This window comes from Oryctolagus cuniculus, chromosome 7 (assembly GCF_964237555.1).
Source record: "Oryctolagus cuniculus chromosome 7, mOryCun1.1, whole genome shotgun sequence".
NCBI classification, from domain to species: domain Eukaryota; kingdom Metazoa; phylum Chordata; class Mammalia; order Lagomorpha; family Leporidae; genus Oryctolagus; species Oryctolagus cuniculus.
Genome location: NC_091438.1, coordinates 159325679 through 159349446, shown reverse-complemented (window position 1 = coordinate 159349446; position 23768 = coordinate 159325679). Strand labels below are relative to the sequence as shown.

At 46.1% G+C, this 23768-nt stretch overlaps 1 protein-coding gene across 8 annotated transcripts in view; it reads right to left on the bottom strand.

The window, feature by feature from the left end:
- RERE (arginine-glutamic acid dipeptide repeats) overlaps positions 1-23768 on the bottom strand; it is a 442889-nt gene that overhangs the window by 127627 nt on the left and 291494 nt on the right. For all 8 annotated transcript variants that reach the window (XM_070079330.1, XM_070079333.1, XM_051858113.2 and 5 more), the window contains 3 exons: positions 19763-19811; positions 13082-13206; positions 12030-12129 (listed from right to left, as the gene is read on the bottom strand). In XM_070079330.1, the coding sequence (XP_069935431.1) occupies positions 12030-12129; positions 13082-13206; positions 19763-19811 (274 nt within the window). The remainder of the gene's footprint in view (positions 1-12029; positions 12130-13081; positions 13207-19762; positions 19812-23768) is intronic.

Sequence of the window (23768 nt, the reverse complement as noted above, 5' to 3'; positions counted from 1 at the left end):
TGCCCCAGACTAGTGAACTAGCAGGTGGAAGATCCCCTTATCTGTGTATCTCAAATAAATTTTAAAAATATATTTTGAATGTTGGCCGGCGCCGCGGCTCAATAGGCTAATCCTCCATCTTGCAGCACGAGCATACCGGGTTCTAGTCCCAGTTGGGGCACCGGATTCTGTCCCGGTTGCCCCTCTTCCAGGCCAGCTCTCTGCTATGGCCCGGGAGTGCAGTGGAGGATGGCCCAAGTCTTTGGGCCCTGCACCCCATGGGAGACCAGGAGAAGCACCTGACTCCTGCCTTTGGATCAGCGCGGTGCGCCAGCCGCGGCAGCCATTGGAGGGTGAACCAATGGCAAAGGAAGACCTTTCTCTCTCTCTCTCTCACTGTCCATTCTGTCAAAAAAAAAAAATATTGAATGCAATAGTAATGAGAGCAAATCAAATCAAAATTTGTGATAAAATCAGCTATTTAAGATCTCACTTTAGGAAGCTAGAAAAAAATGATCAAATTAAAACTTCAAACACATAGAATGAAAGAAGAGTCAACATTTTAGATCCTGAAGATATTAGGAGATAAGAAATGCATGAGTTTGTTTCTGAGGAAAAAAAGAGATAACACAGGAACCAGCTAAACATTTTGCCAATCAACTTGATAACGTAAATGCAACAGTCAAAACACTTAGAAGACACAGATTTACAGAGGATCAGAACTGACACTTGAAGAAACATAAAATTTGAATAAGCCTATGCCTGTGTGAAGTTTTAAACATTCCATAAAAACAGTGTTTAGACTCAGATGGTGTTAACAAAGAGAAAATTCTCAATCCTCAACCCACACATCCTTTAAGAAAGCAGAATAGGGGCCGGCGCCACGGCTCACTAGGCTAATCCTCTGCCTGCGGCGCTGGCATTCCGGGTTCTAGTCCCGGTTGGGGCGCCAGTTCTGTCCCAGTTGCTCCTCTTCCAGGCCAGCTCTCTGCTGTGGCCCGGGGAAGGAAGTGGAGGACGGCCCAAGTCCTTGGGCCCTGCACCCCATGGGAGACCAGGAGGAAGCACCTGGCTCCTGCCATCGGATCGGCGCAGCGCGCAGGTTGTAGCAGCCATTTTGTGGGTGAACCAATGGAAGGAAGACCTTTCTCTCTGTCTCTCTCTCTCACTAACTCTGCCTGTCAAAAAAAAAAAAAAAAAAGCAGAATAGGAGGAAATATTTGGCAGTGAATTTTTCTTTGAGGACAGTATTACTCTGATCTCAAAACCTAACAAAGATACTACCAAAAAATAAGACTATAACTAAATATCCCTTATGCCCTTATGTACACAAAGACAAAATTCCTTAGGAAAATATCTGTAAATGGAATACAATTTACATTTTTACATTTGAAATCAGCCAACACAACTCACCATATTAACAAAGTAAAGGTGAACAATTATAGGATGACCTTCTTTATTCTAAAGGGATAAAAATCTATTAATTATTTAAAGATTTATTTATTTATTTGAAAGGCAGAGCCACAGAGAGGCAGAGACAGAGAGAGGTCTTCCATCCGCTGGTTCACTCCCCAAATAGCTGCAATAGCTGGGGCTGGGAAGATCCGAAGCCAGGAGCCAGGAGCTTCTTCTTCAAGGTCTCCCACGTGCATGCAGGAACCCAAGGACTCGGGCCACACTCTACTTGTTTCCCAGGCCATAGCAGAGAGCTGGATTGGAAGTGGAGCCACTGGGACTCGAACTAGCGCCCATATGGGATGCCAGCACTGTAGGCCAGGGCTTTACCTGTTATGCCACAGCGCTGACCCCTAAAAAGCTATTGACAAAATTCAATGTCCATTCTTCATTTTAAAAAAATTAGAAAGGGGAAGGGGGAAGAGAAGCGGAGCTGGCCACAGGGTATCCATAGAAACAGACTGGGCTCTGGTCTTGCTCCAAGACCTGCCTGCTCTGTCAGGCACATTTTCAATCAGAGGAACCTAATGACAACCCTATGTTGTACTTAATAGTGAAAGCCTGGAAGCTTTCTGAAATCAGAAAGAAGGCAAAGATGGCCACTCCGGCCACTTCTACTCAGCATTATACCCTTGGTCTAAGGGAGTGCAATAAAGCACAGAAAAGAACATGGATCTGAAAGGAAGATGTAAAATTCTACGTGCAGGGCTGGTGTTGTGCTGTAGCGGGTAAAGCCACCGCCTGCAGTGCTGGCATCCCATATGGGCGCAGGTTCAGATCCCGGCTGCTCCACTTCCTATCCAGCTCTCTGTTGTAGCCTGTAAAAGCAGTGAAGGATGGCCCAAGTTCTTGAGTCCCTGCACCAGTGTGGGTGACCCAGAAGAAGCTCCTGGCTCCTGGCTCCTGGCTTTGGATCGGCGCAGCTCGGGCAGCTGCGGTCATCTGGGGAGTGAACCAGTGGATAGAAGAACTCTCTCTCTCTACCTCTGCCTCTATGTGGCTCTGCCTCTCAAATAAATAAATAAATCTTAAAAAATTTTGTGCACTTAAAACTGTAAAACTCTACTGCAGAAAATTTTCAAATATTAAAAAATAAGAAATACCAAACATACATAAATTTGAAGATTCAATATGGTTAAAATGTCAATTCTTCCCAAACTGACTCACAGATTCAACGCAATCACAAACAAAATCCCACAGGTATTTTAAAAAACAGAACTTGAGCCGGCGCCGTGGCTCAATAGGCTAATCCTCCACCTTGCGGCGCCGGCACACCGGGTTCTAGTCCCGGTCAGGGCGCCGGATTCTGTCCCGGTTGCCCCTCTTCCAGGCCAGCTCTCTGCTGTGGCCAGGGAGTGCAGTGGAGGATGGCCCAGGTGCTTGGGCCCTGCACCCCATGGGAGACCAGGAAAAAGCACCTGGCTCCTGGCTCCTGCCATCGGATCAGCGCGGTGCGCCGGCTGCAGCGGCGGCCATTGGAGGGTGAACCAACGGCAAAGGAAGACCTTTCTCTCTGTCTCTCTCTCTCTCACTGTCCACTCTGCCTGTCAAAAAAAAAAAAAAAAAAAAAACAGAACTTGGCAAGCTGACTTCAAAATTTTTTTCAAGATTTATTTATTTATTTGGAAGTTGAGTTACACACACACACACACACACACACACACAAAGAGACAAAAAAGAGGTTTTCCACCCACTGGTTCACTCCCCAGTTGGCCGCAATGGCCTGAGTTGTGCCAGTCTGAAGCCAGGAACCAGGAGCTTCTTCTGGGTCTCCCGCGTGGGTGCAGGGGTCCAAGGACTTGGGCCATCTCCTGCTTTCCCAGGCCATAGCAGAGAGCTGGATCAGAAGTGGAACAGCCAGGAATTGAACAGGCACCCATATGGGATGCCGGCACTACAGGCAGCAGCTTTACCTACTACAGCATAGTGCAGGCCCCTGACTTCACATTTTAAATGAAAATACAAATGGTCTAAAATCAATCAGCCAAAGAAATCTTTAAAAAGAAGTGCAAAGTGAAAGAAACTAAGTTCAAAATTTCCATAAACTTACAGTACTCAAAATACAGAGAATCTAACAAAGATGGACAGATGAGTCAAACAGAATGGAATGCAAAGAAAGATCCAAATGAGGGTCTTCATAGAGTTTGCAGAAAATAAACATTTAAGAAAACCATACAGGGGCTGGTGTTGTGGTGCAGTAGGTTAGGCATCCCCCTGTGCTGCTGGCATCCCATATGGGTGCCAGTTTTTGTTGTTCCACTTCGGATCCACCTCCCTATTGATGGCCTGGGAAAGTCGCAGAAGACAGCCCAAGTGCTTGGACCCTGCACCTGCACGGGAGATGGGGAAGAAGCTCCTGGTTCCTGGCTTTGGGTCGGAACAGCTCGACCGTTGCAGTTATTTGTGAAGTGAACCAGCGGACGGAAGACTTCTCTCTACCTGTAACGATGCCACTCAAGTAAATAAATAAATATTTAATAAAAAGAAAGAGGTGGCCAACACTGTGGTGTATAGGGTAAAGCCACTGCCTACAGTGTCGGCATCCCATACAGGCACCGGTTCAAGTCTCAGCTGCTCCACTTCCAATCCAGCTCTCTGCTATGGCCTGGGAAGGCAGTAGAAGATGGCCCAAGTCCTTGGGCCCCTGCACCTGCACAGGAGACCTAGAGGAAGCTCCTGGCTCCTGGCTCTGGATTGGTGCAGCGCCAGCCATTTCAGCCAATTGGGGAGTGAACAGTGAACAGCGGCTGGAAGACCACTTTCTCTCTTTGCCTCTCCTTCTTGGTGTAACTCTTTCAAATAAATAAATAAATCTTTTTTTTTTTTTATAAAAAGAAGAAAAGAAAACCATACATACATTGCAAAATTTTACATCAAAATATTCATCTTTCTTCTTTTACTTGAGTTATACCAGTTTCATGTATTTCATATATTAGGTTCAGGAACACAGTGGTACTTCCCACCTCTCCCTCCCACTCATGCTCCAACCCTTCTTCCTCCTCCATCTCTCATTCCCACTCTTAATTTTACAAAGATCTATTTTCATAAAGTTAACCCTATACTAAGTAAAAGAGCTCAACAAATAGAAAATATTCATCCTTTAATTCCATGTTCTGTAACCTGTGTCAAGTATCCTCCTAACAACAAGTGGTTGGCTTTCCATAAAGGCATCAAGGCAGCTGAATCACAGAAGTCTTTTCAACAACTGGTATCTGTAAGGAACGAACTTTTACCCCTACCTCACCACACATATAAATTCAAAAGGAATCACAGACCTAAATATGAGAACTAGAATTTCTAGAAGAGGGCATAGAAATAGTCTTTATAATCTTGAAGTAGTCACAGATACTTCAATAAACAGAAAATAACAATTTACTGGACTTCAGCAAAAAAATTTTTTAAAGATTTATTTATTTATTTGAAAGTCAGAGATACACAGAGAGAGGAGAGGCAGAGAGAGGTCTTCCATCCATTGGTTCACTCCCCAATGGCTGAAGCTGTGCTGATCCAAAGCCAGGAGCCAGAAGCTTCTTCCCGGTCTCCCACGTGGGTGCAGGGCCCAAGCACTTGAGCCATCTTCTGCTGCCTTCCCAGGCCATAGCAGAGAGCTGGATCAGAAGTGAAGAAGTTGGGTCTCGAACTGGTGCCCATAAGGGATGCCAGCACTGCAGGTGGTGGCTCTACCTGCTACACCACAGCACCAGCCCCCAGCAAGATTAAATACTAAAGACACCATGGAGCAGAAAACAATCACAATTCATAAGTCACAGGATGTCTACCTAGAATATAAAAAGAAATCTTACAGCTGAGGACAAATAACCCAATCCAAAGACTAGGAAAGATCTGAACAGATGCCTCACAAAAGGAGACAGCAATGGACGCAAGACTTAGCGAGGCCGGACACCACGGCGAATCCAGATCCGGGCACATGCGTCAGAATGGGGAGGAAAGGGCTGGCAGCACCCAATCTCCATGCGGAAGCTGAGAAACCTTCTCTGGAAACCAGTTTGACGAGATACTTACACACATACAATTTAGACACTCCACTCCTAGGTATTTACTGAGTGAAATGAAAATATTCACATAAAAACTGGCCGAGCAGTGTTGATAGCACCTTTACTCGTAACAGCAGAAAGCTGGGAAACAACCTAATGGCCATCCTCAGATGGAGGGTGCACATCCTCTACTACGCTGCAACACAGAGGAGGCAACACGACCTCAACACTACCAAGGCTAACAGGAGCCAGACCCGGGGACTGCACGTGATTCCACTCACACCCTACTCTAGGAAAGGAAACTGCTCTAGGACAAGCTTTCAAAAAGTTCATGGAGGGGCCAGGGTTGAGGTGCAGTGAGCTAAGCCACCGCCTGATCCCACATGGGTGCCAGCGCAGGCCCGGCTGCCCCACTTCTGATTCAGCTCCTGCTAACGTGCCTGGGAAGGCAGCAGAGGACAGTCAAGTGCTTAGGCCTGCACCCCCATGGGAGACGCAGATGAAACTGCTAGTTCCCCACTTTGGCCTGCTCTAGCCCTGGCCAGGCCATTTGGGGGAATGAAACAACAGATGGAAGATTTTCTCTCTCTCTGTCTTTCAAACAGATAAATAAACCTTCAAAAAAAAAAAAGTGATAAAAAATGCCTATACGTTCTTATGCACTTAGTCACTGAACAGGAAGAACTTTTCATGTAATATTTTACAAGAACTTGGACCATCCCATGTTTCTAAAAGGATATATCTATGATTCTTTCATCTTTTATGATATTTTGATGCCCAAATTACTTGATAGGATTTGTGAAGGGACAGATGCTGAATCATATGTGTATACGAAGATGACTGGGAGAAAATGAAAATAATTTAGTAGGCTTGTTTTAATTGGTGTTTGTAAATCTAAAATTGAAAATATTTTGTAATGTGGAGCTAAAATATTATGCTTTTTCACTTGAAAAAATTATGAGTAATCAAAAGTTCCAGGAAATTCTTTAAGTTTTGCATGTTGATGGTGCAAGTACAAAAAGAAGAGTTAGAGGTAATGATAAACTATAACTTTAGTAATGTTTCTGAAATAAAGAATAATTATTTATCAAGCCAATATGTCCCAGGTTCATGCATGACAGCTGATAAGCAACTAATTGCATTCAGAGGACGTTGGCCACATCACATATATCTATACCTATCATGTATCTATCTATATATCTGTCCCAGTTGTGTGTGTATTCTTGTTGAAATAAAGGTTGATCTTCCCTGAAAAAAAAAAAGCCTATAACAAAAACACTGTGCAGGAATTTCAAAAAAATTTCTACACCAAAATAAAAATACCCTTTAATTCCATTTTTCCATGAACTCTCTGAATTCTTCTCATAATTTGACAAAATCACAACAATGGTTCTATGAGGCTGAAAGCAGAAAAAGATTATAAAAATGAGGCAATTTTCAGGGGTTCTGGAAATGTGTTCTATCTTCATCATTACAGTAATTGCACAGGTGCATACATGTGAAAAAACTCATTAAACTGTAGGCTTCAAATCAGAGAAGTTTATTATACACAAACTGTATCCCAGTAAGTTGTTTTGAAAATCAAATACTAGGGGCAGTGCTGTGGCATAGTAGGTTGAGCCTCCACCTGAGGTACTGGCATCCCATATGGGTGCTGGTTCAAGTCCTGGCCTCTTCACTTCTGATGCAGCTCCCTGTTAATGTCCTAGGAAAGCAGTGGAAGATGGCCCAAGTGTTGTGCAGGAGTCCCACAAGAAGCGCCTGGCTTTAGATCGGCTCAGCTCCAGCCACTGCATCCATTTGGGAAGTGAATCAGTGGATGGAAGACCTCTCTGTCTCTCCCTCTCTATCTGTATCTCTGCCTCTCAAATAATCAAATAAATAAATAAATCTTTAAGAAAATCAAATACTAAAAATTTCTGGGCCAGCACTGCAGTCCAGTGGGTTAAGCTGCTGCCTGTAACACTGGCATCCCATGTGAGTGCCAAGTTAAGTCACAGCTGCTCTGACTTCAGCTTGGCCCAGGCCCAGCCATTGCAGACACTTGCGGAGTGAACCAGCAGATGGAAGATCTCTCTATCTTTCTCTGTAATTCTCACTTTCAAATAAAAATAAAATCTTTTTAAAAAGTACTAAAAACTGACCGGCGCCGCGGCTCACTAGGCTAATCCTCCACCTTGCAGCGCCGGCACACTGGGTTCTAGTCCCGGTCGGGGCGCCAGATTCTATCCCGGTGGCCCCTCTTCCATGCCAGCTCTCTGCTGTGGCCAGGGAATGCAGCGGAGGATGGCCCAAGTACTTGGGCCCTGCACCCCATGGGAGACCAGGATAAGTGCCTGGCTCCTGCCATCATTTCAGCACGGTGCGCCGGCCGCGGCAGCCATTGGAGGGTGAACCAACAGCAAAAGGAAGACCTTTCTCTCTCTCTCTCTCTCTCACTGTCCACTCTGCCTGTCAAAAAATAAAAAAATAAAAAAAAGAAAAGAAAGAAAAAAAAGTACTAAAAACTTTATTTGTGAATAATAAAGAAAAAACAATCAAAATAAGAAATACAAAAGTTTAGATTTAAAAAAAAAAACAGGTCATATAATTGTCCTAACAGGCTACTAAAATTTTTCTAATAACAAGGTTTTTTTTTTGTTTAAAGAAAAATCTGTTCATTTAAATGCACTTATATCTGAAGAGTCCTTTTGGGATATTAAAAACACTCTAATGTCGGGGCACCGAATTCTGTCCTGGTTGCCCCTCTTCCAGGCCAGCTCTCTGCTGTGGCCCAGGAGTGCAGTGGAGGATGGCCCAAGTGCTTGGGCCCTGCACCCCATGGGAGACCAGGAGAAGCACCTGGCTCCTGCTTTTGGATCAGCGTGGTACGCCGGCCACAGCGCGCCGGCCGTGGCGGCCATTGGAGGGTGAACCAACGGCAAAAAGGAAGACCTTTCTCTCTGTCTCTCTCCCTCTTACTGTCCACTCTGCCTGTCAAAAACAAAACAAACAAACAAAAAAAAACCAAAAACAAACAAACAAAAAAAAAAAACACTTTAATTTAAGTACCTAACAAATTTTATGTATTTAAAACTTTTATGCCAGGGGCCGGTGCTGTGGCGCAGTGGATTAAAGCCCTGACCTGTAGTGCCAGCATCCCATATGGGCACCGGTTCTAGTACCGGCTGCTCCTCTTTCGATCCAGCTCTCTGCTATGGCCTGGGAAAGCAGTAGAAGATGGCCCAAGTCCTTGGGCCCCTGCACCCACGTGAGAGACTCAGAAGAAGCTCCTGGCTCCTGGCTTCAGATCAGCGCAGCTCTGGCTGTTGCAGTCAACTGGGGAGTGAACCAGCAGATGAAGACCTCTCTCTCTGTCTCTACCTCTCTCTGTAACTCTGTCTTTCAAATAAATAAAATAAAATCTTAAAAAAAATAAAAGTTATGTGCCACTAAATTAATAAATGCCTAACATTGTTTGAAATCTATGTTATATACTCCAATAAATAAATAGACTTTTCAAAAAGCAATGTATGCACCTTTTTTTTAATGTATGTATCTTTTAAATTTACTATTTTATACATCCCAAGTCTTACATTACTCTAAAGAAGTCAAAAAGCACCTAAAGGGTGGCACTGTGTCTGGCAGTCAAGAAGCCTGGGTTTGAGCCCTGGCCCTGCTCCTGCTAATGCAGATCCTGGGAGGCAGCGGTGATGGCTTGGGCAGCTGAGTCCCTGCCATCACATGACAGACCTGGATGGAGCCTGCCAGTCCCAGGATCCCAGCTTCAGCCCAGCCCCAGCCACTGTGGGCTTATGAAGAGTGAAACAGCAAACAGCATCTATGTCTGCCTGCCTGTTTCTCTCTCTCTCTCTCTCTCTCTCTCTCTGCCTTTTAAATAAATAAAAAATATATCTGAACACTACTTTCTCACAAGATCTGTTCAGTTTACTTTTCATTAAGCAAAACGTCTACAGCTGTAATTCTGTGAGTCAGTACAACAAACAAGGTAGAAAATTAACACAGCACTAAACTTTTTATTTGATTACAAAGTAAGCAGGTGATGCACAGTCTTACAGAGGCTAAATGTACCAGTGTTGCATAACTCAGGACATCTGAGCCGTCCTGGGCCAGCACAGTCGGGGAGAATTCCAAGTGAAGAGAAGGCAGCTTCAGAGAAACAGCCATGAAGCCCACTGTAGGACCTGCCACAAGGGGCCATGGTCATTTCTGAGAAACACAGCCTTGAAGCCCACCAGAGGACCTGCCACAAGGGGCCATGGTCATGTCTGCACAGAGGTACGTTCTACAGATTCTTGGAGGATTTGGAATAAGAAAGGAAATAAATAACAGAAATTGAGAAAAGTGCCAGAAATAGGCATTTAATTAACTACAGTAAAATCTTCATTATTCAAAATTCACCTAACACCATCTTGAAAGCAGGATTTTTTCCCCGTATCTCTTTTCTACAAAAACAAATCTCCAACAGAAAAATCTCCTTCCAAAGACTTTCTTTGAAAGTCTACACTTGAGCGATTCTGAATTCAGGTATTCACACTGAACCGACCAAAAAGAACAGTTTAAGGTGTCAATTTGAGTCTCAGCTTCCTCATTTGTAAAATAAGCTTGAAAGCCCATCCTGACTTTATCATTACATGTTCAGAATAAAGAATCCTCACTTTTTTAAAAAAAAAGCTAGCTGCCAAATTGGTGAGAAAGTACAAAAATGTATTTTATTGGAATGTGAAAAAACATTGTTATTTAGAACACAGCACGCTCCCAGCAAGATCACTCAGTCCAATATACAGAGACCACTACAAGGCAACATAAAACTCAAGAAACCTAGGGGCTGGCACTGTGGCGTAGCAGGTTAATGCCTGGCCTGAAGTGCAGACATCCCATATGGGCGCCACTTCGAGACCCGGCTGCTTCACTTCCGATCCAGCTCTCTGCTATAGTCTGGGAAGGCAGTAGAAGATGGCCCAAGTGCTTGGGCCCCTGCACCCACGTGGGAGACCCGGAAGAAGCTCCAAGCTCCTGGCTTCTGAACGGCACAGCTCCAGCCGTTGCGGCCAATTGGGGGGTGAACCATCAGATGGAAGACCTCTCTCTCTCTCTCTCTCTCTGCCTCTCCTCTCTCTGTGTAACTCTGACTTTCAAACAAATAAATAAATCTTTAAGAAAAGAAAAAGAAACCTGATTAGACCAGCAACAAAAATGGGCATATCACACAGATATTACACACGTTCCTCAAGAGCAGGCTGTACAGTGGAGGCTGCGCAGTAAGAGTCCCGAAGTTGGGAACGAGAATCGTCCTGTGTCATGAGCTTTCCGGACTCTGAATGCGCCGTAAGTCATCTGGCCATTTTAAGCCTCGGGTTCTCATCTATTTAGAGAATGGAACAGATGACCTCAAAAGTTCCTTCCAACTGTAGTGACCTCTCAAGGAAAAAAACAAAACACGGGTGCCTACATTGCATTTAACCACTGGAAGAACTCCTTAGCCTCTTGCACGATTTCTAAGTTTATAACCAACCAGACAGACTCGTTGTTAATATATTAGAAATTGGTTCCATAATGGGAGAGGGAGAGGGAGCGGGAGATGGGAGGGTTGCGGGCAGGAGGGAAGGTAGGGGGGAGGAAAAGCCACTGTAATCCATAAGCTGTACTTTGGAAATTTATATTTATTAAATAAAAGTTAAAAAAAATTGGTTCCATAAATACTCATTAGTACTGCTTAAGATTTGATCCCACATTAGAGAACAGAGAAGCACTGGTTCATGTACCTTAAATTTCCCTTACAGCCCTTTGTGATATATCATCCTAAGGCCAAAGTGAAGTATCAATCAGCAAGCTGGTTTCGGTAACCAAACTGTTGGCAGCAGCTGCTATTTTGAGGCGCTGTGTATGTATTAGGGAGTAAAGCAAATGAGTAATTATGATGACTATGTCCTGCAACTGACTCAGTAATGCTAGGCTCACTTATTTCTTACTTTAGATTTGGGACAGATTGTTAGTTCTAAAAGTTAATTTTCTTTTATAATCATGTGAAATACTTATATGGTTCCAAAGCAAACTCCCTAAAATACAAGTTTGCCTCCAAAAAGTCTAGTTGTTTCTCTATGCCCTTTCAAATGCAAGATCTTAGGCACACTGATGAAGATTAAAGCCTAGGTTCTGGACCCAAATCTTGATTGTTTGACCTTGGATTGTGACTTGATCTCTCGAGATGTACCTCCTGGTGTTTATGCGGTGATACTATTATAACCAACTTCCGAGGCATGTTGTGAGGAATACTAAGTAGGTCATAAATATACAGTATTTAGCTTCACCAAATCTCAGGAGTGTCAACCACTATTATCAGAACCTCATCTGATCCACCACAGTCCTACAGCGCACACACCGATCAGGAACTGAACTGCAGGTACCACATCACTTGCCTCAGGTCACAGAGCCGGAGGTGGACCCCAGCTCACCATTCACCTACCACTCCCAGGACCCCCCCCCCCCCCCACTGCTAAAACCAAGCGAGGTCAGTCTGCATGCTCATCACATAGTTCCCACAGCCAGCCCCACGGGAAAGAACTGTCTTCCAGCCCACGGTGATTTCAAAACACCTACTGTGTTCAGTGCATTGAGCGTGGTGTCGTCCCGAGACGCAGCGACACAGCCATCTTCTGTGGAGCCTCCATCACACATCCCCGCGAACGCTGCCATGCTCCTGCGGACAGAAACGCCAGTACGGAGACGTCAACCCTCGACTTCCAGAGTACGTGTTCAGTTCAGAATAAACTCTGCTAGCATGATGTGCCGGATTAGCCAGAGTTCTCAGTCCTGCCTCTGCTCTCCCTGCCCACTCAGAGAAGTGCCACCTTCAGCTGGGCCCGGCTGTGCTATTTCTTCCCACGCTCTCCTGAGCACATGAAGAACCCGAGTCTACTTGGCCATGACACTCCCCTGGATTCCCAAACCTTCAAAGAAACACATTCAGAAAACACATGACATGCAGTACCCTGAAACTTAACTCCTCGCACTCTGTACGTCACCATCTTTAGGTGAATCACAAGAGAAAAGTCAGAGAGTAGAGAAACCTCTCATCTCTCCTGGATACCCCACACCGCCCTGGCCGACTAGCAGCCAGCCAGAGCTGACGTGCAGGTGCCCTGACCTTGCTTCACAGACTTCCGCTGCACAGGGCTGATGCTGTGTGAGTTCCAGAAATCTCTGCGGACAAAGGAAGCGCTCTGTCTCTCCTGAATCATGCAGGAACAAATTTAAACTTCTTTTTAGCACCTCAGGCATTTAAACCTTACCAAGCTCTACAAGGTATTCACAGGCAAATGTTCACAAAAATGTCAAATTCAGGCCAAGTACTAACAGCCACAAAGCAGAAAGCTCACACGAAATCTGTAATGGGATTTTGAGAGGGGCTGAGTAACTCAGTTATTCAACGAGGCCAAGGTGTGCATAACTCACTCTCACTGCAAGGTGCTCTTCTTAGGAGTCACAAAATTTCATGTGGGACAAACACGAGAACAAAGAGGTGACTTCGCAAGGTGAAGAAGGCTAAGGGCCTCCTACACGGCAAAACTGAAAGTCAGAGGAGGCCCAGCACATGCACAAACGCTCAAGGGAGTCAGTCCAGACGGCAGAGCGCAGCAGACTCCTGTTACCTTGCTGCCCTCAAGTACATCAGGAGGTCACAGTCGTTAACTCCAGGCATCCAGACCAGTTCTTCATGTTGGGTCACAGTATCCCCATCTGGAGAAGGAAATGGCTGCAAATCCGGAAGCTTGGCCTGCAAGACAGGGATGCAGAAGGCAAATCAAGGCGTGTACTATACAGAGCTGTCTTAGTAGAGGCAGTCCCTGGGGACGGATGCATAGTTTACTAAACCTTTCTCGTTAGGTAGCCAAAACAACAACAACAAACAAACAAAACAAAACAGTGCATCATTTAAACATTCCTGGGTTGCAAGGCAAGACCATTTCATCACAGATTTCACAGTGGGCTGTTAAACCTCCATTCAAGGAGACGTCTCTGTGGCGTAGTGGGTAAAACCACCACCTCCAATGCCGGCATCTCATACGAGCACCAGTTAGAGTCCTGGCTGCTCCTCTTCCAATCCAGCTCTCTGCTGTGGCCTGGGAAAGCAGTGGAGGATGGCCCAAGTCCTTGGGACCCTGCACGCACATGGGAGACCCGGAAGAAGCTCCAGGCTCCAGGCTTTGGATGGGCTCAGCTCAGCTCCAGCCACGGCGGCCATTTGGGGAATGAACCAGCAGACAGAAGATCTCCCTCCCTCCCTCCCTCTCCCTCTCTCTCTGTCTCTGCCTGTAACTCTGCCTTTCAAATAAATAAATAAATCTTCAAAAAAAAAAAAAAAAAAAGCAACAAACACTGTCAAAGTAAAATAGTGCCTACATGATCCAAAGAGTGAAACAGAAATGAACATATGAATAACACAAATTTCTTAGAAGACAGCACTTACTTGGTAAGAGAAGGGAAACACACATAGTCAGTAACAAGTTTACATGCAAGACATACACACATCAATGAAACTTCACCTAAAGATATTTGTTAAAAAGTTAAAGGAGGCCGGCACCGTAGCTCACTAGGCTAATCCTCCACTTTGCGGCGCCGGCACACTGGGTTCTAGTCCCGGTCGGGGTGCTGGATTCTGTCCCGGTGGCCCCTCTTCCAGGCCAGCTCTCTGCTGTGGCCAGGGAGTGCAGTGGAGGATGGCCCAAGTGCTTGGGCCCTGCACCCCATGGGAGACCAGGATAAGTGCCTGGCTCCTGCCATCGGATTAGCGTGGTGCACTGGCGGCAGTACGCTGGCCATGGAGGCCATTGGAGGGTGAACCAACGGTAAAGGAAGACCTTTCTCTCTGTCTCTCTCTCTCACTGTCCACTCTGCCTGTCAAAAAAATAAAATAAAAATAAAAAATAAATAAATAAATAAAAAGTTAAAGGAGAGGGGCCGGCACTGTGGCGCAGTGGGTTGACGCCCTGGCCTGAAGCACCGCCATCCCATATGGGCGCCCGGTCTAGTCCTGGCTGCTCCTCTTCCGATCCAGCTCTCTGCTGTGGCCTGGGAAAGCAGTGGAAGATGGCCCAAGTGCTTGGGCCCCTGCACCCACGTGGGAGACCCAGAAGAGGCTCCTGGCTCCTGGCTTCGGATCAACATAGCTCCAGCTATTGCAGCCAACTGGGGAGTGGGTCATCGGAAGGAAGACCTCTCTTCCTCACTCTCTCTCTCTCTCTCTGCGTAACTCTTTCAAATAAATAAATAAATCTTTAAAAAAAAAAAGTTAAAGGTGCTATCCTATTAGAATAGTGTTACTTTCAAGAGAATCAATAGTCAACATCAAACACAAAAGTACTAAAGTCAACATTAGAAGCACACCTGAAATGACCTATGATGACAGAAGTCAAGTCAGGGGCTGCTTTGGTGAGGTGAGAATGGCTACAAGGGTGCAGGAAGGGACTTCTGGGATGGCAGAAATACTCTATTTTTGTGTCAATCATCTAAGTTGACTGAGCAGTATGCCTATGACATGGATACCTCGTTACACATAAAATACAGCTCAATAAAAAGAACTCAACAATCCAGATTCTAAGCCACCAGACTCAAGCAGCTCTGGCATATCCTCCTCCTAACTCTACTGAGGCAGACCAAGGGGAAGCCAGCTCCCACCGTGACGAGCACAACCCCGAGGGCTACGAAAAGTCAAGCATCTGCGAGACACACATGTTCCTATCTCATCAGAAGATGGACATAATCTGATATTTTCAGCTCAGAGCTAGAGTTAAGAAGCTCCAGTGTACACAGAGCTCAGACATAAAATAGAAGTAAATGAAGCAAGCAGGCAGAGAGTCAGGCAGCACTGTACAACAGGAACAAACTGGGAGGCATACATTCAATTTTACAAGGTCTAGTGGCCACCTAATGTAGGACACCACATCTCAAACTGGAATGACCATGTCCCAAGTGCTTAATCCAGCCACCCATGGCAGAGGCCCCTCTGCTACAGTGCACATGCAGGGTGTACCACCCATGGCAGAGGCCCTCTCCTCAGTGCACATGCAGGGTGTACCACCCATGGCAGAGGCCCTCTCCTCCGTGCACATGCAGGGTGTATCACGGGGAAACAGAAACAGCTGCTCCACCTGCACAATGCTGCCACGCAGGAATCAGAACCAGGGTCTATACAGCCTCCAATTTTTTCCAAACTCCAGAAATCACTTTAATGTGAAAGCTGGTGGTTTTAAATGTTCATTATTCAAGTTTTAAACAAAGGTGTGTAGCAAGACACAGTATCAGGATGTCATGTGGCTCTCAGGACAACAGCCTGAAACCTCTGCTTTCCAGGCCACCTTCAATGCTGCTGCCTTTTTTTTTTTGGGGGGCAGGCAGAGTGGACAGTGAGAGAGAGAGACAGAGAGAAAGGTCTTCCTTTGCCGTTGGTTCACCCTCCAATGGCCGCCACGGCCGGCGCACTGTGGCCGGCGCACCACGATGATCCGATGGCAGGAGCCAGGCACTTATCCTCGTCTCCCATGAGGTGCAGGGCCCAAGCACTTGGGCCATCCTCCACTGCACTCCCGGGCCACAGCAGAGAGCTGGCCTGGAAGAGGGGCAACCGGGACAGAACCCGGCGCCCCGACCGGGACTAGAACCCGGTGTGCTGGCGCTGCAAGGTGGAGGATTAGCCTAGTGAGCCGCGACGCCGGCCTTTCAATGCTTCTAAACACGCATCAGGCTCTTTCTCCAAACAAGAGCACTCATCGTTGCCATCTTTTTTTTTTCCCTTCAAGATTTATTTACTTATTTGAAATTCAGAGTTACAGAGAAAGAGGAGAGAAGACAAAGAGAGAGATCTTCCATCTGCTGGTTCACTCCCTAGAAGGCCTCATTGGCCAGGAGCTTCCTCTGGGCCTCCCATGTGGGTGGCAAAGGCCCAAGTACTTTGATCATCATCCACTGCTTTCCCAAGCCATTAGCAGGAATGCCGGATCAGAAGTGGAGCAGCTGGGACTCACATTGGTGCCCCTGTGGGATGTTGGCATCTCAGGCGGCGGTTTTAACTGCTACATCACAATGCCGGCCCCAAAGGTACTCTTCTTTGCTGTTAGTGTTAATTGAGTTAATTAGTTCAGCTCAATATATACAATGACAGAATTGTGATAAAATTAAAACACAGAGGCTGGTGTTGTAGTTCAGTGGGGTTAAGATGCCACCTGTGATGTAAGCATCCCTCATGAGCACCGGTTCGAGTTCCAGCCGCTCCACTCCCAATCTAGCTCCCTGTCAAGGGGGCTGGGAGAGCAGCAGAAGTTGCCCAAGTGCTTGGGCCCCTGCTGCCCTCGCAGGAGATCTGGAGGAGGCTCCTGGCTCCTGGCTCCTGCCCCCACCCAACCCCAACCCCAACCCCAGCCTTTGCAGCCAAATGGGGAGTGAACCAGTGGATGAAGATCTCTCTCTCTCTCTGTCTCTCTGTCTCTCCTTCTCTCTCTGTAACCCTGACTTTCAAATAAATAAATAAATCTTCAAAAAATATATTCCAACACTCTAGACACTAGTATCAGAAGGTCTCCGACATCCAGTTGGGCCGTTTCCCCAGGAGCGATTACAGCACCAAGAACAGCAGCTCTCCAGTGGTGACTTACTGGTTAAAAAGTGCAACTGATGCTGAGAGGCACCAAACCTCTCACACAAGAAAAACGGACTAGAAGTATAATTAGATGGTTTACAGAAAAAGAAATGCAAACGGTTTAATCATAGGAAATGACGGTTAACCATGCTGACAGACACACAAATGAATGTCACATGTAAAATTTCTCTATCACACTGACATAAATCTCAAAGAGTGACAATATACAAAGCAACAACAACAAACCAGCACCCAGATAAGTTGCTTGTGCGAACATAAGCTACAGAGGGGAGTTTTGCATACGCATTTGGCCTGCAAACCATGTGTTTCCCTTCTGAAGATAGACCCCAAAGATACAGTGGCAAAAAAATAAAATCAATAGGCGCAAGGTGTTCACTGCAACATTACTTGTAATGGCAAAGGACTGGAAGTAACCCTGATGCCCTGCAAGAGGGGCCAGCAGAATGAGAGGCACTGGCTGCACATGGAGTTTCAAGAAACAGTGGGAGTGCGTGAGGAGCACCAGATACAGCCGGGGGGGGGGGGGGACACAGCATATGGTGTTAAGAAGAATTTATACTGCCATTTATCTAAGCTTATAATCATATCGTTTGGAAATGTTTAATGACACAAAAAGACACAATCAGCCAAACCCAGACTGGGGAAGTGCTACCGAACAAAAGCTGTAAATAGCAGCTTCTTCAACACACACACAGAGGAACCCAGATACAGGGACACCTGAATATTAAGAAACTGCCAAGTTAATTTGGTGTGATACCTTGTGATTGCATCTTTTAAAATAACTCTTAGTTTTGAAACACTGACAAGCAAAATGAAATATTTGTGAGTCATTTCAAAATAACGGTGGGAAGAGGTGAAAGAGGGGGAAAATGAAACTAGTGAGACCAGGATTTAATCAGTGTGAAAGGACAGTAATGAAGAGAAGGGCTTTACTGTACTATTCTTCCTGCTTTTATATATGTTAACATTTTCTCTAATTAAAAAGTTAACATTTTTAAGAATGTAGATATTGTCAGTCCCCCAAAAAAGTTCTGCTGCTTTTGATGTTCCAAAACATTTGTTGAAATAAATAAAGGCTATAGGACCCAGTAAAAATAAAATAGGTACTTAAAAATTATTTATTTATTTGAAAGGCAGAGTTGCAGAGAGAGGGGAAGAGATAGAGAGAGAGATCTGTTCACTGGTTCAAATGGCCACAACAGCCAAGGCTGAGCCAGGCTGAATCCAGGAGCCAGGAGCTTCATTCAGGTCTGCCACTCAGGTGGCAGGTGGCGCACTTGGGCCACCTGCCACCGCTTTCCCAGGCCATTAGCAGGGAGCTGTATCAGAAATGGAATTAGCCAGCACACAACCCGGCACCGATATGGGATGCCAGCACTGCAGGCAGCAGCTTAACCTGCTAAGTAATGGCAGCCCCTAAAACAGGTCCTTAAAAATATGAATGACATACAAGAAATGTTTTAAATCTACACAGAAAAACAAACAACTAGATAGAATAAGAAAGCCTCTATGGCCTTATAAGGATTCTGCTGCCTGTACCTTGTGTCTCTTGATGCAGTGGCCACAGTGACTGACTCCCCAGATCCATGGCAGCTCAAATGGCACGCACGCCACTCACGCCTGAGGCATTTTCCTCATGGCTTAGAAATGGACGTGCAGCCCAAACCCCGGCAGTCAGACGTGGGGACTTCTGGGAACATTCCGGAGAAGATGTACTTGCCGTTTGCACGGCCGCTGCATTTCACTCACTGTGAGAGACACTCGGATTCTATGTGCACTCAGAAAGGATCACCGCTCCCCGTACACTGCACTCCCAGCACAGCGTGCACAGAGATGGAATGGGGAGAAAGAAGTATATCCTAGAAACAAGGAAATGCGGCCCAAGGATGAGGCCAGCCTAGAGAGGACAGCTAAGCATCAAGAGAACCCCAAAGAAGCAGAACAGAGGCCCGGTGCGCCTGGCCAGGGCATCCTGAGATGTGACATAAACACCCAGGCTGCACGGGAGACCTGCCGCAGTCAAAGCACCCAATACTGGGATCAGCAACAGGAGTCTCAGGGCACCAAACACCACGAGACAACACAGATCAGTGCACAACCCACTTCTGATGGGAACATTCTCACCACCGACTCTTCAACGGAATATTACTCAGCCTTATAAAGGAAGAAACCCTGACACGTGTCATACATAGATAAACCTTGAGGTCATACGCCAAATGAAATACACTGGCCACCGAAGGACAAACACCGTGTGACCTCACTTTTAGGAGGTGCTTACACGAGGCACAGGAGCCAAGTGCACAGAGGCAGCAAGCAGAGTGGTGACTGCCAAGGCCTGAGGGGAGCAGGGAGCTGCTGTCTGTAGACAGTTTCAGTTTTACAAGACAGTACAAGTTCTGAAGAGGGACAGAAATGATAGTTGCACAACAATAAAGTATTTAATGCCACTGAATTGTATACAAAAATGTGTAAAATGATAAAATCTTACATATTACGTGTACTCACCACATTTGTAAAAGCAAGTATGTGGTGACTGAAAAAAAATGGAAATATTTGTATGTATATAAAATTCCCTATAGCATTAACAACAGTTCAAAGATGCTGCTCAACAGAGTAAGAGCTAGTAGAACAACAAGAAATAAAAGCCTATTACTTAGGCTACTGAAATCCACTTTACCTGATGGCTAGGACCAACACGAATCTCCCCCTGGGTGCTGTTCAGCCTCCTGCCACAGAAAGAGCAGAGCAGGTTAGCACAATGTAGTTCTGGCATGAGCATCCACACACTTTAAAGGAAAGTACTTCATTTCAATGAATGAGGGATAACTCAGATAGCACTCTCTAAAGCTGCCCCCATGCATGCACACCATCCACCTACACGCGTCTTTCAGACCCTTCCCTGCTGCACACTTGTGACTGCAGCTCCACGAGTCTCTTCCAGTACCAGTGTTCTTTCACGCCTCAGAGGTGGACATTGCTACTGGACAATCCCACTCACACACTTCTTTTCAAAATCAGGGTGCCCCAACATAAATCTTACCAAACCCAAAAGATATAACATGTGTCCCAGACTTTTAGGCAAGCATTCATTCATTCATTCATTCAGCAGAAACATTTATCAGCACTAGGAATCTTCTGGGAGTGGGAGAGGACGCAGTAAACACAAGTGTCCCTGCCTTAGTGGAACTTAGATTCTAACTGGGGAAAAACAAACAACAGGACAAAAGGCAAGTGCCATTATACTAAGTAGAAGATAAATGATAAAAATATGTTTACAGTTCTTTGTATAGGATAGCCAGAGAAAGCCTTATTAATTTATGAAAGTGAATTTATTAAGTGAAACTTGAACAGGGATTAGAAAGAAGTGAGTAGAGGAAGGCATTTAGACTAGCGGTTAAAACGCCCACATCCCAATCAGAAACGCCTGGGTCAAGTGCTGGCTCCAGCTTCCTGCCAGTGAAGATGGGAAGCATTAGACCTCCCACGCTTACACTCAGCCAAGCCCCAGTCATTTGCAAGATGGATTCGTGGACAGGGGCTCTGTCTACCTGCCCCCACTCAAGCCTCCTCCTCCTGTCCTTCCAGATAAATACAAATTAAAAAATAAAAAAGTGAAGGAAAGAGCCCAGCATGTGTACAAGGTGAAGAAGCTCACTTCCCTTTCAGTCGTCCCCATTCTTATTGCACTTGCAAGACCCTCCCTCCCTCCTAAATCCAAACCAGCCATGCTCCCTCTGAACGCCAACTTCCCCACGGCACCTTTCCTGACTACACGCCCATTTCTCCTGTGTGTCTTCTCCTTTTCATTCACAAAATATTTGTTACACATCTCTTTGGCCCCAGGCCATGCACAGGGCCAGAGCTCTCCAGCACTCACAACCGGGAACCATGCCAGCCTTTGGCCGTCTTAGGAAAATCCTTCCTGTGCCCAGCGACAAGGCTTCACTGTATTCCACAGCCACCAGCGAACTTTCCGCAAGGCCCAGGGGAAGCCTGGAAGTCAGCAGAGCTGTGTGAGTATGTGCTGACTTGCTCTGCAGTGAAGGGCCTGGGAGCATCTGAAGAATCCAGTGACTCTCATGTCCACTTCCCTTATGTCTGACGCTGTTAAAATGAATTTGAAAGACTACTATTCCCTTTACAGGCCTTTCGGTCCAGTGCTTTCATCTTCTAATGCAACAATTTTTTGCATGAAGAGTGTTGTTTTTGCAAAGGTGAGCAGTTGTTATAACAGAAGAAGAGAGAAGAATGACATAAAGAAATAAGCTGTGTGGGTCCAGTCCTTCAGAGTCTTGCAACCTGTCCAGCTGGGAGGTAGCACCCACTCCCAAAATACCACACAAATAGAAGAAACTGTGCAAAAATGATAGTGGGAACTGTGAAAGCTGGGCAGGCTTTAAGAGGAGGCATTCTCTGAAATAGCAGAGTTCTGAAGGGGCTCAACAGCAGGGCCAAAAAGGAGTGCTTTCCCCTGGGACAAAGCCACAAGGAGAGGCAGGCTCCCAGGAAGGCCACGGCGAGAGAGGTGCCAGCTGTGTCATACCAGTCAGCTTCGTGGCTTTAATGTGGGAACAGCACGTTGAAAACAAGCAACTAGAAGATGGACTGTTCTAGTGGGCTTATGTAGGGATTAGAAGAAGCTTTTTTAGTAGATATTTACAGAAATCAAATGGCCAGGAGGCAAGACTACTTCCTTAAGAAAAGGCAGTCTGGGGCCGGCGCTGTGGTAGGCGCAGTGGGTTAACGTCCTGGCCTGAACCGCCGGCATCCCACAGGGGCACCGGTTCTAGTCTCAGCTGTTCCACTTCCGATGCAGCTCTCTGCTACGGCCTGGGAAAGCAGTAGAAGATGGCCCAAGTTTTTGGGCCCCTGCACCCCATGTAGGAGACCTGGAAAAAGCTCCTGGCTCTTGGCTTCGGATCAGCACAGCTCCGGCCGTTGCGGCCAATTGGGGAGTGAACCAGTGGATGCAGGACCCCCCCCCCCCCCTCTCTAACTCTGACTTTCAAATAAATAAATAAACTTAAGAGAAAAAAAAGGCAGTCTGTGTTACCACTATTTTTAATAAGCTATGAACAAGATAAGCTGCCAAAATTCTCTCCTCTATTTCTAAATACCTTCCAAATGCTTTCTTGCCTCCAAATAGGTCTTGCCAAACCTTACCGTCTCAGAAACGCTGTGCCACATTCCCTCCAGTGACTCTGTCTATAGCCCAAGCTCAGGTTTTTACCGAGGCCTCCATTATTCCAGAGCTCTCAGCAGTGGATCATGAAGTTATTTCCACATCACTGCTTCATGCGCTGTTAAACCCTTGATGGCTCTAGGACAAACATCCCTGGTCCAGTTTAATAAGCCAGTATTGTCATATTTAGCTCAAAAATGCATCATAATAAAACTCCTAAATGTTGACTAAAACTATTTATATCTCACTTATTTGCATAAGGATAGAGGCAACCAATTATTAATACACTAAAAATGACACAAGTGAGGCAAAAGATGTGTGAGAGTGTCTTAAGAATCTAAATTGGGGACAGGTAGTTTCCCAAGTGGTTAAGACACCTGCATCCAAAGTCACAGTGCCTGGGTTCAATGGCTGGCTCTGGCTCCTGCTACCAGCTTCCTGTTAATGCAATTCCTGGAAGGCAGTGGTGATGGCTCAAGTAACTGGGTCCCTGCCACACCCAGGGAGTCTGAGCTGACTTCATGCCTCCCAGAGTCAGCCTGGCTTAGTGATGGTCACTGTGGGCATTTGGGAAACAAGCCAGCAAATGACAGCTCGCTCTCTCACACATGATCTGTCTCTCCACATCTCAAATAAATTAAGGGGAAAAAAAAACCCTAAACTGTACATTGTTTCTTTAAGTTTATAGCTAAAGGACTAATAAGGTAATGAAATTACAATATACAAAATAAAAGCAAAACAGGGCCCAGCACTGTGGTGTAGCGGGTAAAGTCTCCGCCTGCAATGCAGGCATCCCACCATGGATCCAGCTACCTGCTAAGGGCCTGGGAAAAGCAGAGGAAGATGGCCAAGGTGCTTGGGACCCTGCCCTCAATGAGAGACCTGGAAGAAGCTCCTCATTCCTGGCTTTGGCCTGGTCCATCCCTGGCTGTTGTGGCCATCTGGGGAGTGAACCAGAGGATGAAGATCTCTGTCTCTCCCTTTCTCTCTGTAGTGCTTTCAAATAAATAAATATTAAAAATAAAACAAAAACAAACTAATCACCTTCTTAAAAGCTTAATTAAGGGGCTGGCATTGTGGCACACTGGTCAAGCCAGCGAATAGGACTCCAGCTGGTTTGAGCTCTGGCTGCTCCACTTTTGTTCCAGCTCCCTGCTAATGGCTTGGAAAAAGCAGCAGAAGACGGCCTAAATGTGTGGGCCCCGGCTTTGGTCTGACCCAGTCTTGGCCGCCTGTTACAGCCATTTGGGGAGTGAATCAGCAGATGGAAGATCACTTTCTCTGTCTCTAACTCTTTCAAATAAACTAGAAGAAATCTTGAATAAAAAAAAAAGCTTATTAAAAACTACCCTTTGGCCAGCTCCGCGCTCACTAGGCTAATCCTCCGCCTTGTGGCGCCGGCACACCGGGTTCTAGTCCCGGTCGGGGCGCCGGATTCTGTCCCGGTGGCCCCTCTTCCAGGTCAGCTCTCTGCTGTGGCCCGGGAGTGCAGTGGAGGATG